This window comes from Heloderma suspectum, chromosome 4, assembly GCF_057233095.1.
Source record: "Heloderma suspectum isolate Gila_16-S chromosome 4, 16-S_ref, whole genome shotgun sequence".
Classification (NCBI taxonomy): domain Eukaryota; kingdom Metazoa; phylum Chordata; class Lepidosauria; order Squamata; family Helodermatidae; genus Heloderma; species Heloderma suspectum.
In genome coordinates this window covers 188946456-188963354 of record NC_139461.1, presented here as the reverse complement: position 1 = coordinate 188963354, position 16899 = coordinate 188946456, and the positions used below count along the sequence as shown (strand labels likewise).

Genomic DNA, 16899 nt, shown 5'->3' with positions numbered 1-16899 from the left:
ACACACACACATATACACACACCAGCAGCTATGTGGGATAGTATCACAGAGAAGCAACCCCTTCCCACACAGGTTGGTGTGCATGTGAATGGGTATGAGCAATCATGAGTGAGGTCATGAATCAGCCAGGATTTTTAAAAGAATTGCAGATGACAAAAGGAACATGACTGTATCATCTTTGGAGGTGAAGAGATGCGGCAGAAAATTCAAAAGACAAGCCAAAGAAGAGGGTTCAGGAGTTGCACTGAATAAGTGCTAAGGAATTAGGAATAATTTACAGTATTACAAACACTGCAGACTTTTGACCAGTCTCCATGCCTGAAGTTATTGTGGATCCGGAGACTGTCCTATAAATAGTGTTGGCACTTAAGACTGAATCAGTTGTGGGTGTAGGTAAACTAGCATTCAAGAAGTAACCATTGTTCTCTTATGTAGCCTTTTCCTATTATTTTTATTTCTGAATTTTTGAGTTTCCTATCTAAATACTAAAGGTGACATGGAAGAGATAAAAACAATAAAACACAGGAAGAAACAGATGAACTATAAAAAAGCATTAAAATTAATACAAACACAGATAAGCACAAGCCTAGAAACAGCAGAACTTTTTAAAAGTACACTCATACAAAACACAATCCAATCAATCTCTAGTTAAAATGCTCAGACAAATTGAAAGTTCTTAAGTAGCTCACAGTGCAATCCTATCCATATCTAATCAGAAGTAAGTCCTATTGAGTTCAATGGGATTTGCTCCCAGGTAGGTAGGTATAGAATTGCAGTCTAAAAAGGTCTTCAGAAATTAAACAAACACAAACAAAAGATCTCCTTAACATGCTGACAGGAAGAAACCAGCAGACAGAGATAAGAGGGAGGGCATTCAATAACATGCAGGTCACTACTAAAAATATCCTTCCTTCATCAGTTTCCCAGCAGAACAAACTCTTGAAAACGATGGGCATGGACCAAAGTTATGTTCACTGATCCTAAGGTGTAAGGAAAGATATAAAGGAGTAGCTACTCCCTCGGTGCTAAAATTGAAGACTAAATACAGACAAGAAACTGAGTTTTTCATAGTTCCAGCTAGAACAGTGAAGAAAAAAAGGATTTTCTTGGATCACTGCTAAAGCATTCTTGGGTGTGAAGGCAAGATCATTAACAAGTCAAACTGGGGTGGAGAGGAGAGAGTGATTACTTTTATTGAACCCAAATTCTTATCATCATCATAAAAATATTTCAATGTAAGAGTCATAGACATTCAAATTCCACCCCCACCCCAGAGAGCAAAACTGGCTTTTCCCAATTTAAAACTGGAAGATATATATAAAATGGCATCCAAATGAGAAAAATATATAGACAGCTATGATAAAGATCACCATTTGCGTTCCAAAGGTGCCGCACACGCTTTTGTGTCATATTTTATTGTGGACTCATATGGTACCAAAATGCAATATTTTACACACTGTGGCAGCCTTCGCATAACAGTAACAGATACTGTGCTTTGAAAAAAATAATAACTATACACACTTCAGTGACCAAAATTGAAATGCCTAAGATCAAATCATAGCCTGAAAATGAATTATGCCCTATTTTTGTCACTATAGTATCTAATGCATAATATTTTTAAGCAGAAGCCAGTATTATAAATATGCTTATAAGGCTACAAAAATATTTTGGAGAAGAAAGTGTGGTGGGAAGAGAGAATCTGTTATGTGATATTAGCTTACATCCCAAAATGTAAATATTGCCCACTTCTGGCCCTAGCTGTACACTAAACAAACGCGAAGTTGTCAAATGCCATATCCGTTCCCCCATGTCTCTTTATGAGAAGTACATCAACTATGACAGGAAGAAAGCAGCAAGCGAAAGGATGGAAGCTACAAGAATTCACAGAGGCAAAGCAAGGAGGACATTAAATAAAGGATTGCTCATATCAAGCAAGACTTTGTGACAGATGCCACATCCATGCTGAGCCAGGAGTTTATTTCCTTTTATCTATCCAGCACCCTGTTTCCCACAGTGGCCTTCCCAGTATATTTCTGGGAAGTCTACAAACAAGGCATAAAGCTATTATTTGCACCCAGCATCAGGCACCCAGAGGTTTACTGGCCCTGTACATGGAAGTTCCATCTGGCTATCATGGTTGCCAATGTCTTCCATAAATATGTTGAATTCGCCTCTTAAAACCATCAGGTAGAGCAACCCTAGTCTCCACAGACAGCTTTCCAAAAGGGGTTAGGGTGGGGCAGAGATCCGCCTCCATCAGCGGAGAACTTGGCCAATAGGGTGGAGGCATCCACCATGAAGGGTCCAGTTGTACTGGCGGAAACTTCCACAGGTGTACATGCATCATAAATGGTGTTCCGGGGGCAAGGCAAAGGTACGACTTGGGATCCAAAGCCCCTTCGACCACTGGGGAGGCCCCAGGATTGCCCACATACATACACACCAGCCTGGAGCTGGCATATCTAATTCCTCCCCATTTGAACCAATAGGGGAGAATTTTTAAAAAAACAACAACCATGCAGCAGGAAAAAATAGAAATGTCTGCAACCCCCCTAGCCCCCCAACAGATACTTCTTGCCCTGGTCAACATGAGCCAGCAGGGCTTTGGAAGTGGCAGATGATCCAGCACTTCTCAAGCCCTGCAATCCACTCCAACCATGCTGTAAGCAAGTTAAACAATGTGCTGTGCGAAGAACTGCTTCCTCTATTTTGCCCTGAACCAACTGCCAATCAATTATATTGGGTGATAATGAGTATTTATCATGTGTATGGGTAAAGGAGAAGAATTTGACCTGGAGCCTCCACCTGTAATATGTAACACAGGAGACCTGATTGAGGCTAATTGGTGATCACTTGCTCCATTCTCAAAATGAACCTTCTTGTTTATTACTGCATTATTCTGAACCCTGGCACTGCAAACCTCTTCCAACCATAAGCCCTGTTACCAATGCAATTGCATACCGGAATCAGATCAAAGACCCAACTAGTCTAGCACTGCGTCCAAAACAGTTTTCCAGCCAGATGTCCCAAGGAAGTCAAAGGCAGAGCAACTAGCAGGGCTGCCAGATGTCTGGTATTTTACCTGCTATTTGGTATTTTTGCCTCAGGTTCAGTATCGAGGAGCACTGTCTCCCTCCCCCTTCTTCTGTTGACACTGCATTCTGATTCTTCGGCCTACATTGCCTGTCCCAACCAAAAAACTTTAAGGCTCTGCTTCAACCTTCCCCAACTTGGGTCACTCCAGATATTGTTGGACCTCAACTCTCACTGTCACTGGCATGGGCCAATGGGAGGTGTAGGCCAAAAACATCTGAAGAGACCCATGTTGGGAAAGGCTGCTTGAAAACATCCCTTGCTCCACCCCACCAACTCAGCCTTTTTGACATAACAAATGGGCCATTCATGCTAGCTGGAGCTGAATGGAGCTAAAGTCCAACCCATCTGGATGGCACCAGGTTGGGAAAGGCTGTCCTATACATTTCCAGTAAAGTATTCTAGCTTGGAATATGGGGGTTCCCTTTTAGCCATTATGTGATGGAACTCTATCTTATACTAGGAAATTTCATGCTTTCAGACCAGGGGTGGGGAAACCTGTGGCCCTCCAGATGTTGTTGGACTCCAACTCCCATCAGCCCCAGCCAGTATGGCCAATGGTCAGGATGATGGGAGTTGCCATCTAACAACATCTGGAGGGGCACAGATTGTGTGCACACAAACACTCTCACCCCAAGGCTTTAGGGTGGGTGAGTTATACATCTAATATGACAGAAGAAAACACCCCTGCAGATCTCTCTCAGCTCTTAAAAGAAAAAAACCATGGCCCTTTGGGACATCTTAAAAATTGTAAATGCTTTTTGACACAAGAGAAGTTCAAGATAGAATAAGGAAAACAATACAAGCACATAGAAAGAAACAGGTGGATAATATTAACTTGTAGACAATACACATGCAAAACTCTAAAGAAAGCTTTTTTTCTAGAATGAAAGTATTTTATCACAGAATGCAATAAGGTTTTATTTAGGGATGGGACGAATATTGGAGTCATATAAGCATGGTTTTCAGACTCTGACATATTTCCAAGTATTTATGTTATTGAAAATTATTTCCGCCTTTAAGGGTAGAATATGATAATTTGAGATCTTCAACAGATATAATATAATCATGACCATATATTAGATTTATCTTGGACTCAGTTATGGAGCACTGTACCTTTCACCCAAATTCTGAATGCATATTATTCCAGAATCAGCTTTGTTGCCTTTTAGGCATGTGAATAGCTCCTACATAACTGGACAAATATTTAGATGACCTTACTCTGTGTGTGTGTGTGTGGGGGGGGATCATGTGAATTGGCCATATGATTGGCCTTCCATTCATTTTTTTGTTCCATTTGTTCCATTCATTTGTTGACTGAAACATTCTCCCAGCCATGCATGAGCTGCTCAGAAATAAAGGCTTCTGCATGGCTAGGAGAACACATTTGTAAACCATAATTCTTATTTAGTCAAATTATATGCCGCGGGGGGGTAATCCGTCCCTTCCCTAACTTATACTACACATAGAAATGGAAATATTATATTTGCAAAACAGAAGCAAATTGAGAAGAAATATAAAAGCAGTAAAGCAGTACCTGACCAGAAAGGAGTGGAGGAAGGGGGAACAAAGCTGTAGTCTGGAGGAGTTACAAAAGAAAACCCACAGAACAAAGAAGGGGCTTAGAGAAAGAAGGGTGGGGGGAAGAGAGACAAGCAAAATGACATTGAAATATTGGTAAAAATAATACCGAAATAGTAATCTTATCAGTTAAGTCTCTGGTAACAAGAAACCTAAAAGTTTGCCTGAAGGAACTTAGTAGTGGTATTTTTTGCCCCTCCCCAAATTCACAGATCTGTGCTTTTCTTTGCTCTTGCCTGAGTAGTGGTACAGAGACCGTAGATTTGTGCTTATTCCTCCATCCTCCCACTCCCTCTCTGCATCTCAGAATTAGTAGGGATGTGCACTGTGCAGAATGAAGGGTTGTCTGTGCTCATGCAGGTGCCTCCTATGCTGTAGCAACTGCCATTAAGGAAGCCAGTGCAATGTAGTAGGTAGACTAATGTTGGACTAGGACTGGACAGATAAGGCTCATATCCTCATTCAGCCCTGAGGTTCACTGGGCAACCTTGGACCAGTCACTGCCTTTCAGCCAAACCTATCTCACAGGGTTGTACCAAGGATAAAATGTAGAAGGGGGGGGTCCTATGTATGCCCCTTTGAGCTCCTTGGGATATAAATACAATTATAAATAAGAAAGAAAGAAAGAAAGAAAGAAAGAAAGAAAGAAAGAGAGAGAGAGAGAGAGAGGGTGGCTTCTAGGATGCAAAAATACAGGGTAGATTCAAACAAACTACTGGGGTTATTTCTCCTCTGTGTGGTGCTCTACAGTCCTCAAAGAGGAGTGGATGCAAAGGATGACTGCATGGGCTGTTTTCAGCCACACTTCTCTGTATGACATGCCAGCAAAATGCAGGTCCTGTAGCTTTTTGCTGCGAACTGAAAACAGAGGCTAGAAATCAAATGGCATCTTTTTTTGCACATGCACCATTTTGTATAGTAGAGAGAAAATCACAGATTTCTCTGTTGCAGAGAGAAAAGAGACCCACGACTGCATGTGCCAAGCCACCTAATGTTGCCATCTCCTAAATCAAAGAGGACACCTATGTCCTTAGCAGCTGCACAGCAGGAGATGTTTAATAAGTGCAACTCCTTCCATCACAGTAGTGCAACATGAGAGATCTTTGAGGCTTTTCAATGCAGAAAAGAACATAATACATTCTTTTTCTCTCTCTCCTTAGAGACTATGAGCTGGCTTGGATGATCATTTGTTGTTGTTGTTGTTCAGTCGTTAAGTCGTGTCCGACATATCTTGGTTTAATAAAGTGAGATATGAAAAGGCCTTTGCCCTTGCATGCAGCCCCTTTGCTCCTCCCATCATACAAGCTGTGATTAACCAGGAAGCCCAGAATTATCCATAGATTCCTGTTTCATCTGAACTGGGAAACTATGGTTACTAGTTTCACAACACGCCAGGATATACACCATGACTTGAAGTTGTTTTAATATCTTGACTTGTTCTAAAGCTGGCAACCATAGTATCCCAGTTCATATAGTATCCTGTGATTCATCCAACCCAGTGTTTCTCATGATGTACTCTGCATATAAGTTAAATAAGCAGGGCGACAATATGCAGCCTTGTCGTACTCCTTTCCCAATTTTGAACCAATCGGTTGTTCCATGTCTGGTTCTTACTGTTGCTTCTTGACTCTCGTACAAGGCACTCTGTTGTTGTTGTTGTTCAGTCGTTCAGTCGTGTCAGACTCTTCGTGACCCCATGGACCATAGCACGCCAGGCCTTCCTGTCCTGCGCTCTCTCCCGGAGCATGCTCAAGTTCATATTCATTGCATCCGTGATGCTATCTAGCCATCTCATCCTCTGCCGTCCCCTTCTCCTTTTGCCTTCAGTCTTTCCCAGCATCAGGGTCTTTTCCAGGGAGTTTTCTCTTCGCATTAGGTGGCCAAAATATTGGAGCTTCAGCTTCATTATCTGTCCTTCCAATGAGCACTCAGGGTTGATTTCCTTTAGGATGGACTGATTTGACCTCCTTGCAGTCCAGGGGACTCGTAAGAGTCTTCTCCAGCACCACAGTTCGAAAGCATCAATTCTTCGGCGCTCAGCCTTCCTTATAGTCCAGCTCTCACAGCCATACATTACTACTGGGAAAACCATAGCTTTGATTAGACGGACCTTTGTCAGCAAGGTGATGTCTCTGCTTCTTACTATGCTGTCTAGGTTGGCCATAGCTTTCCTCCCAAGGAGCAAGCGTCTTTTAATTTCATGGCTACAGTCACCGTCTGCGGTGATCTTGGAGCCCAAGAAAATAAAATCTGTCACTGCTTCCATTTCTTCCCCTTCTATATGCCAGGAAGTGATGGGGCCAGATGCCATGATCTTCGTTTTTTTAATGTGGAGTTTCAAACCAGCTTTGGCACTCTCCTCTTTCACCCTCAACAACAGGCTCTTTAGATCCTCTTCGCTTTCTGCCATTAGGGTGGTATCGTCTGCATATCGGAGGTTGTTGATAATTCTCCCAGCAATCTTAATTCCGACCTCTGATTCATCCAACCCGGCATTTCTCATGATGTACTCTGCATATAAGTTAAATAAGCAGGGTGACAATATGCAGCCTTGTCGTACTCCTTTCCCAATTTTGAACCAATCGGTTGTTCCATGTCTGGTTCTTACTGTTGCTTCTTGACCCTCGTACAGGTTTCTCAGGAGACAGGTAAGGTGGTCTGGTACTCCCATCACTTTCAGAATTTGCCACAGTTTGTTGTGATCCACACAATCAAAGGCTTTAGCGTAGTCAATGAAGCAGAAATAGACGTTTTTCTGGAATTCTCTTGCTTTCTCCATGATGCAGCGAATGTTGGCGATTTGATCTCTAGTTCCTCTGCCTCTTCGAAACCCAGCTTGTACTTCCGGTAGTTCTCGGTTCGCATACTGCTGAAGCCTAGCTTGTAGGATTTTGAGCATCACCTTGCTGGCATGTGAAATGAGCGCAATTGTGCGGTAGTTTGAACACTCTTTGGCGTTGCCCTTCTTTGGAACTGGAATGTAAACTGACCTTTTCCAGTCTTGTGGCCACTGTTGAGTGTTCCAGATTTGTTGGCATATTGAATGCAGCACTTTAACAGCATCATCTTTTAGGATTTTAAATAGCTCGGCTGGAATACTGTCATCTCCGCTAGCTTTGTTGTTACTAATGCTTCCTAAGGCCCACTTGACTTCACTCTCGAGGATGTCTGGCTCAAGTTCAGTGACCGCACTATCATGGCTATCAGGGACATTCAGATCTTTCCTGTATAGTTCTTCAGTGTATTCTTGCCACCTCTTCTTAATCTCATCTGCTTCTGTTAGGTCCCTGCCTTCTTTGTCCTTTATCATGCCCGTCTTTGCACAAAACGTTCCCTTGAGATCTCCAATTTTATTGAAGAGATCTCTAGTCTTTCCCATTCTGTTGTTTTCCTCGATTTCTTTGCATTGTTCATTTAAGAAGGCCTTCTTGTCTCTCCTTGCTATTCTCTAGAACTCTGCATTCAGTTGGGTATATCTTCCCCTTTCTCCCTTGCTTTTCGCTTCCCTTCTTTCATGAGCTACTTGTAAAGCCTCATCAGACAGCCACTTGGCTTTCTTGCATTTCTTTTTCTTTGGGATGGATTTCGTTGCTGCCTCCTGAACAATGTTACGGACCTCCGTCCATAGTTCCTCAGGCACTCTGTCTATCAGGTCTAATCCCTGAAATCTATTCCTCACCTCCACTGTATATTCATCAGGGATATGATTTAGGTCATACCTGAACGGTTTAGTGGTTTTCCCGACGTTCTGCAATTTAAGCCGAAATTTTGCAAGAAGCAGCTCATGATCTGAGCCACAGTCAGCTCCAGGTCTTGTTTTTACTGACTGTATGGAGCTTCTCCATCTTTGGCTGCAAAGGACATAATCAATCTGATTTCGATATTGACCATCTGGTGATGTCCATGTGTAGAGTCGCCTCTTGTGCTGTTGGAAAAGAGTGTTTGCTATGATCAGCATGTTCTCCTGGCAAAACTCTATTAGCTTTTGTCCTGCTTCATTTTGTACACCAAGGCCATGCCTGCCTGTTATCCCGGTGATTTCTTGACTTCCTACTTTAGCATTCCAATCCCCTATGATGAAGAGGACATCTTTTTTTGGTGTTAGTTCTAGAAGGTGTTGTAGGTCTTCATAGAACCGATCAACCTCAGCTTCTTCGGCCTCAGTGGTTGGGGCATAGACTTGAATTACTGTCATGTTGAATGGTTTGCCTTGGATTCGTACTGAGATCATTCTATCATTTTTAAGATTGTACCCCAGTACTGCTTTTCCCACCCTTTTGTTGACTATGAGTGCTACTCCATTTCTTCTAAGGGATTCTTGCCCACAATAGTAGATATGATGGTCACCTGAATTAAATTCGCCCATGCCTGTCCATTTTAGTTCGCTGATTCCCAAGATGTCGATGTTCAATCTTGCCATCTCATGTTTGACCACCTCCAGCTTACCTTGATTCATTGATCTTACATTCCAGGTTCCTAAACAATATTGTTCTTTACAGCATCGGATTTTCTTTTCACCACCAGACACATCCACAGCTGAGTGTCCTTTCGGGTTTGGCCCAGCCGCTTCACTCTTTCTGGTGCTATTTGGAAATACCCTCTGCTCTTCCCCAGTAGCATATTGGACACCTTCCGACCTGAGGGGCTCATCTTCCGGCGTCATATCTTTTAGCCTTGTGATACGTTCCATGGGGTTTTCTTGGCAAGAATACTGGAGTGGGTTGCCATTTCCTTCTCCAGTGGACCACATTTTGTCAGAACTCTCTGCCATGACCTGTCCGTCTTGGGTGGCCCTGCACGGCATAGCTTATGGCTTCACTGAGTTACGCAAGCCCCTTCGCCACAACAAGGCAGTGATCCATGAAGGGGAAGGCACTCTGTACCCCTCCCTCAAATCAACAAGTAGTGTGGCACAGAATAAACCAACACCAACTATGCAGAGCTTCAGATCCACAAATAATTGCCATAGGCTGCAGTAAAAGCTCACTCTGCTATTCCCGAATCCCACAGGGTCATTACAATAAAACCAACATGATTATGGCCTCAACCACATTTTGACTAGGAATAAGTAACCAAGAGCTGACAATCTTCTAGTCCAGTTCAATATTACTTCTGTTGTTTTTACAACTGAGCAAGACTGCAGGACTAGCATGATTAAAAGGAAGACCAGGAAGGTAGATTTCTCTTTTAAATTCTATAGACCAAAACTGTTTCTGTGTTGGGATGGTGGCTCTTAGTAAACTCTTGGCCAACTCCATCTATTTGTGTGAGGTGACACAAGCGTATCAGGTCATATCCTCTCCTTTTCTCTTTTTAAACCTTTTATACAGAGATATAAGATGAAGAAATAAGAAAGTGATGGCTGATCTGAGAGGATGGTAGCCTGGGGCTTGGAAAGATAAAACGTTCAAATCTCTGTTCAGCTACAGATTTCTACTGACCAGTCTGGGCAAGTCACCAACTAAATTTTCCATAAGCAAGGTCAAGAAAATAGGTCTCATACACAGGCTTTGGAAGCACATGCCTGGTCTTTCCATAAGGCTGATAAATTAGAGGATGGAATATAATTGTTCTCCTTTCCTGCACAGCCCATAAGACTTTAGCATCTAGCCTTTAATTATTGCAGTTGTGATCTATAAACCACTTTAGCTTGAATCAGACTTAAATAGGGCTTTGTAAAAGCTCCTTTAGATCACATTTTCTTAGCTATGCTGAATCTTATCAGAAAAAGTAAGTGTGATATGAAGGGAAGGGAAGGGAAGGGAAGGGAAGGGAAGGGAAGGGAAGGGAAGGGAAGGGAAGGTTCCTCCTGTGCAAGCACCGAGTCATTACTGACTCCTAGAGGCACGCCGCTTGCGCTGGCATTTTCATGGCAGACTATAGTGGGGTGGTTTGCCATTGCCTTCCCCAGTCGTGACTACCTTTCCCCCCAGCAAGCTGGGTACTCATTTTACCGACATCAGAAGGATGGAAGGCTGAGTTGACCTGAGCTGGCTACCTGGGACCCAGCTTCCGCTGGGATCGAACTCAGGTCGTTGGGAGAGTTTCGGTTGCAATACTGCCACCTACCACTCTGCGCCACACGAGGCTCTGATATGAAGACAACATGTAAACAGGACTTTTGTAAAGGAAAAAAGAAAATATTCTTCTGGATATTAAGTGTTTGAACCACATGGATATGGGTAAAGCTGATAATGAATAATTCAGCTAGTACTTGGGCTTTTAGAAAACCTTTTAACACAGCTTTTTTTACGTGGTAAAAAATAAATGTCTAAATAAAATACTGGAACCTTTCAAGAAATTTTTCATAAGGGATAAAGTAGGAATAAATAATCAATTCTCAGAGTGAGTTGATGTAAGGAGGGAACCGACCCAGGACCTAACATGCTACATGTAGCATATATCAGAATGGGTTAATAATTCCACTTAAATCATGGACAAAATTGTGAAATGTTGTAGACACATGGGCCCAGTTCAGACATAACAGACTATACCAAATGTGTTGCACTGCAACTCCCATAGTTCCCAACCAACATGGCCATTGGCTATGCTGGCTGGGAACAATGGGAGTTGCAGTCCAACACATCTGGAAGGCATCAGGTAAGGAAAGGCTGAACTATAGTATTTTGTTATGAGAATGAACTGCAGTGAACCTTGGGCTCATATGGTCCCTTTGCCTCCCCTCCCCAAGTTTTTGCTTCCAGTTTGCAGAAAGCACCTGTTCCCATTTCATCTGGATGCAGAAACCTGTGGCTTGTGCAAACCATAGCTTGATTTCAGACTAGGATCTGAATCAACCTTCCCCAACCTGGTGCCCTCCAGAGGTGTTGGACCTCAATGCCCATCATTCCAAGCCAACATAGGCTGGACATGATGGGAGCTGAGGTACAACAGCTCTGGATGACAGCAGGCTGGAGAAGGCTGATCTAAATGAAACCAAGATCAAACTGCGGTGAAACAACGGTTTCAGATTATGGTTTGAAAACAGCATTCAACTGTGAAGGCAAACTACACTTTGCTGCAAACGAGAAGCAGAAGCTTCTAATCTCTTCTCTTTCCCTTGCACACAAAGGGGAGGTAGAGAAAGGATGCAAGCCTGAAGTGTGGCGCAGCTGATTCTTAAAGCAACAAACCAGTTTTATTGTTGTATCTGAATCAGGCCTTAGACTTTGCCATCTTATTAAAGGGCATGCTGCTGAAAACATGCAACAGATTTTCAACAAATCTGAGGGACCCAAGTATGAAAATAGATCCATTGGACTGTTTTCTGAAATGAAATGAAATGAAATGATCAACTAAGGCTGCTATCTTAACTGGGAGTGATTCTCATTGAACACAATGGGGCTTACTTCTGAGTAGACATGTATAGGATAGTGCTGTAAATGAAACATTGTTTTGACTGAGACTTGTAGAAAGATTGTTTATTTGATCAGCTTGTCATATTACTCCTCCACCTTATGGATTCTTGAATATTAACAAGGAAATTGTACTAAAGGTCACTTCAGGAATGATATTTTAAAAATCTTTTTTTTCCCCTACTGCCTCAATAAATGAGATGCTGGTTTAGGGCAAGTTCACACATCTGGTGACTCTTGTGAAAGGCTGTAATTCAGCAAGCTTCGTAGTCTTATTGTGGCTTTTAATCTCCTGACAACATCCATGTAGCAGCCTATTTGTGTTATAAAGCAACATGCTTTTGAAATGTGGAAGAAGTTTGAAAAACGGTTTATAATGTGGCTTGAGATAGGGGCTACCAAGGGTGGGGAGAAGAGAAGAGAAGAGAAGAGAAGAGAAGAGAAGAGAAGAGAAGAGAAGAGAAGAGGAAGAAGTCCCAGTTGGTGTCCAATGTCTGCAGCTGAACTATTTAGCAACCTGATTTTTGCTGTAACAATCCACATATTTATTTGTTGTGCCTCTGCAAAGCCACTAGACACGATATGAACATTAGCTGTATTTACTACTCTTAAGATGAGTGTGTGTATGATATTTGTGTCTGCTCCTACCCAAGAATAACTAGAGTGGGGGAAAAAACAAGACAATGCAAGGAAGCTGTACATTTAGCGCTTTCAAGTAAAGTAATGCAAGAGAAAGAAGAGGGAATTTAACCAGAGAAGAAACAGCAAGAAAAGAGAAATGCATATACATCAATTGAAAACTGAAGTGAGGCACTGGAAGAATGTGAGGCAGAAGGGGAAAAAAAAAACCCAGGGGAAAAAGAACAAGGAAAACTGCTTGATAGAAAAAAGACCAAATAGAGGGTATAAAGAAGATACAAAGATTTTTCTTAAATAAAGGCTGCAATTCTTGGAATTAAGTCCCACTCATCTCAGCGGGACTTCATTTCTGTAAACATGCATAGGACTGAGGTTTAAGAGCATTTTCATATGTGAGTCTTTCACATCTGAGCTTCAAACAATAACATCTGATCATTGTTTAATGTGGAAAAGAGTGCTGAGGTGTAATGCAAATGGGCAATTCTGGACAATGCTGGTTTTTGCATTCGCATCACAACGTGATGGAAGAACCGGTGCCTTAAGCTTCCATGTGGGAGAACGTGCTAAATATTCTCCTTACCGCCTGATTTTCTAAAGTTTTTTTCTAAGCAAGAAGTTAGTGTCTCTGGGAAATAAAGAATAATTGAAGAGGTGAAACTCTAAAACACAAGCAATGGGCTAGTCAAAATAACAGCCATGTGCAACCAGAACGGGCTGCCTTGGAAGTGTTTCTTATCAGAACTATCAGCATTTCCCATTCTTTATCAGATACTGAGTGTAATGAGACTCTACCTTATTTCAGACTCTGCACTGTTGTTTTTGCAGTAGATTAAAAAAATCTACAGATCATCTGGCAGTTTTCCAGTGTGCTTCTATGTAGCAACAGACACTATTTATCAATAGACACTTGCACATTTTTTCCTACGTTAAAAAGAAGCACTTTATAAACAATGTCAATTGCTGAGTAAGTTCCAAGGAAGGCTAATAGGTATTAAAGAATATTACCCACCCCATACACAGCTGTGGTAAGACATCCAGTGGAGACTGAGGGCTCCAAATATCTACAAAGTGGTAGGGTACACGATTTGGTGAGAAGCGGTGGGCAGGGAAGAATGCTTAATCTATCCCCTGCATTCCCCTTCCCCAGCTAATTTTTCCCTTGCTATGTTTATTGATGTGTATTTGTTGCACCCCTCCAGCTTTTTCCTGATGTTCTTTTTATATGTAATGGAAGTAATTCAGGTTGCCACACCAACATCTTCCACTGAATACATAGAAAGGCCTACCAAAAAAATATTTCCTATTTAGAAACATGAACAAGCAACATTGTAGAGGGAATCACTATGAACTTCAGGCTCCCCACAAAAATTCTGCTTTATACTTTGTGGTTTTAAATCACACGAATAATTCATTTAAATGTCAAATGCAAGATTAGAACTACATGTTTATTAATTCATGTAGCTGAAAACAGCACAGCCAATGCAAAATGTCTGTTTACAAATCAATCGCTCACTTACATTTTTAATAGATGTTTGAGTGGCGATTTGATTTAAGGACAGGCAGTCAGGAAGTCTAACCAGACCTGTTCATAAACCTGTCAGCAGATCTTGATTCTGCTTAACTGCAGAAAAATCTAGCTAAATGCATTAACATATTAATTGGTTATATGTCAAAAATGTAAAATGAAGATGTTTTTAACCTATTGCTGTTCCTTTGTTATTAAAATGATAGCAAATGGTAATGCTCACAGTTGCTACTTGCTCTGTTAGTCCTTTGGTCCAGCGAATTTTCCCATTCCTTGTATGGGTACTGGAGAGTTGTATCCAAACTTCTGAAGCCTTCTTTGAGCGAGTGATGCTTGTAATACTCCACAAGTTCCTTCCAGAAGACAGAAAGTATAGATTAAAATTTCAGTGTGTGCTTTCACCTTCCAATGGTTTGGGCGCACAAAATTTAATGCAGCTTTATAAAAGCTGATACACTAATTCCTTTGCATATAGGGATGTACTACTAAAACAACAGTGGCATTTCTTTTGCTTGTTATTGCTAACATTTGTAATGAAAGATAGAAGGCATCTCACATCACAAGAGAGAGACGGATCAGCTACACAGATGGTGTAGGTTTGATTCACATTTGAGCAATACCACATGTTCATACGTTCAGAAATGTTTCCCCCCAAAATGTTCAAGGCAGCTACCAATAATAAATGATATCCGAGGACATTTATGCATGTGAGACCAACCTAGTTTTTATAAAAGCATTCAGCACACAGGTGGAACAGTTTTCACATGGAAAAATACTCCTGCAGATAAAAAATCTATCATGTCATGTCATGAAAAAACTATTGTTCCTGACATCCTACATTTTTATTCACAGGAAAGTATCCGCCATCTTCACAGGGGCATAAGTTCAATACAGGTTTATTGCCTCATCTGGTATTCATAAGAATTAGACCTGTGGGCCTTACTTACACATCCTTGCCCCAGTGTAGTTATCACTGACTATGTAGTTGCTCCTTTGTGGTTTCAGGTTTATGTGAGCTATTTTACTCACACGGTTTGGGCCCAGGTAGGTAAATTTTAGAAACGCGTATTTTGAAAGGAAATAGGTATTTAAATTCTTATTTAAATGCAAAATTTCATGTGGGGTTTTTAAAATCACAAATTAAGAAATGGGATGGAACAAATTTATGAGGGAAATGCATGGAAGTGGCAAGAACTAGCAGTAGACTGATACATCTATTACTAGTCGTTCTCTTCCATTCCATTCTAAATCCCTTACCTGTTCCTGGTTGTTTTTTGAGAAGGCAGCTGAATTTTCAAGGGGCAATACCAATAATATGCATGCATGCGGCACAATCAGTACATTACAAGCTGTGCTAGAACTCTCAAAAAAGGGATGAGCTTTTTTTGAGCATTCAGGCCACATAACAAGAAAGTTCATAGGTTCTGAACCAATTCCAAATTGAGCTGACAAAAACTACAGATCACCTTTGAGCAACCTCTCACATGCTAGTATCTGAACATATTATCTTCTTTAAGGTGAGAACTGTAGGTTTATACATTCACATTACAAATGATTTACAAGGGAAAAACTCCAAACAATGATCACAATCCAAATCTAAACACTTACATCCCATTGATTTCCAGTGAGAGAGATTCAAGCACATGCTGAACACACTTGTTGGAATCAATGGGACTTAAAAGTGTTTAGCTTTGGCTTGATCATGCCTATTCCTTCCAGTTTCGAAGCACCGGTGCTCCATTATTTGTGAATACATGATTTATATGGATTCTGCCAGCATAATAACCCTTTACTTCTGTTTTCCCCCCAAACACTGAAGCTGTCACAACACCATTCATGTTTTACTGTATCTCTACAGTGTGCAATAGTATATTTCCTATAGTGCGAAAGCTCACACTGGTGCAATTTCTTATTAGACAAGGTGATAACAGTATCTGATACCTGTTACCCATTCTTGACTCAGAAATCTGGGGGCAAATTTCTGTAACAAAAGCAGCTCCTCTACTTTCCCTTGTCAAAGGATTGCCTCTTTCAGTGCTGCAATTTAAATATTTGCTTTTCAAATGCTCCTAGAAGAGCAGATCAGAAATCTGTGAACCAGCCACCATCTCTTCTGTCCAGTTTGTTTGTTTGTTTGTTTCAAAGTACACATGATTGTTCAAACGTACACAGACATCAGATAACAGCACAACCCTTGCAAACAACAGTTGCTGGCTCTCTTAGCAGCTGTGATAAGAAGAAATTCTTTGTATTTCTTGTTATCACATGACATTAGAAGCAAGTCAAGGCAGCTTTTCCTGTTATCTTTGGAAGACATACAGTGCACTTTCAAGAGCCACACCTTTGTCAGAAGATGCATGCAAAATCAAATGTGATGATGGAATTATAATGCACATGGCTGATGATGCACCCAGGGCTTCAATCTGAAAGAAATAACTGCAGTCCGCATGTGTTCTCTCCAAGACAGATATGTTTATTATAGTTTATTACCATTCCATTATCATGCAAGAGCAGACATAGTTTTGACTCCCAAGAACACATCTTTGTGTTTCACAAGGCACAAGAGCAATAGCTCTCAAACACAGATCCTAAATTTTCCTTTGAGAGCTGGTGCAATGTACTAGTTAGAATGTTGGACTGACACCAGAAAGATCCAGGTTCAGATCCCCACTCAGCCACGAAGCTCACTAGGTGATTTTGGGCATG

At 41.4% G+C, this 16899-nt stretch overlaps 1 protein-coding gene across 3 annotated transcripts in view; it reads right to left on the bottom strand.

Annotated features, from left to right (window-relative positions):
- VAV3 (vav guanine nucleotide exchange factor 3) overlaps positions 1 to 16899 on the bottom strand; it is a 247485-nt gene that overhangs the window by 9737 nt on the left and 220849 nt on the right. For 2 of the 3 annotated variants that reach the window (XM_084851612.1, XM_084851611.1), the window contains exon 25: positions 14417 to 14546. In XM_084851612.1, coding sequence (XP_084707738.1) covers positions 14417 to 14546 — 130 coding nt within the window. Of the gene's footprint in view, positions 1 to 4630; positions 4715 to 14416; positions 14547 to 16899 lie in introns of all 3 variants that reach the window. The other variant, XM_084851614.1, reaches the window with a different exon arrangement.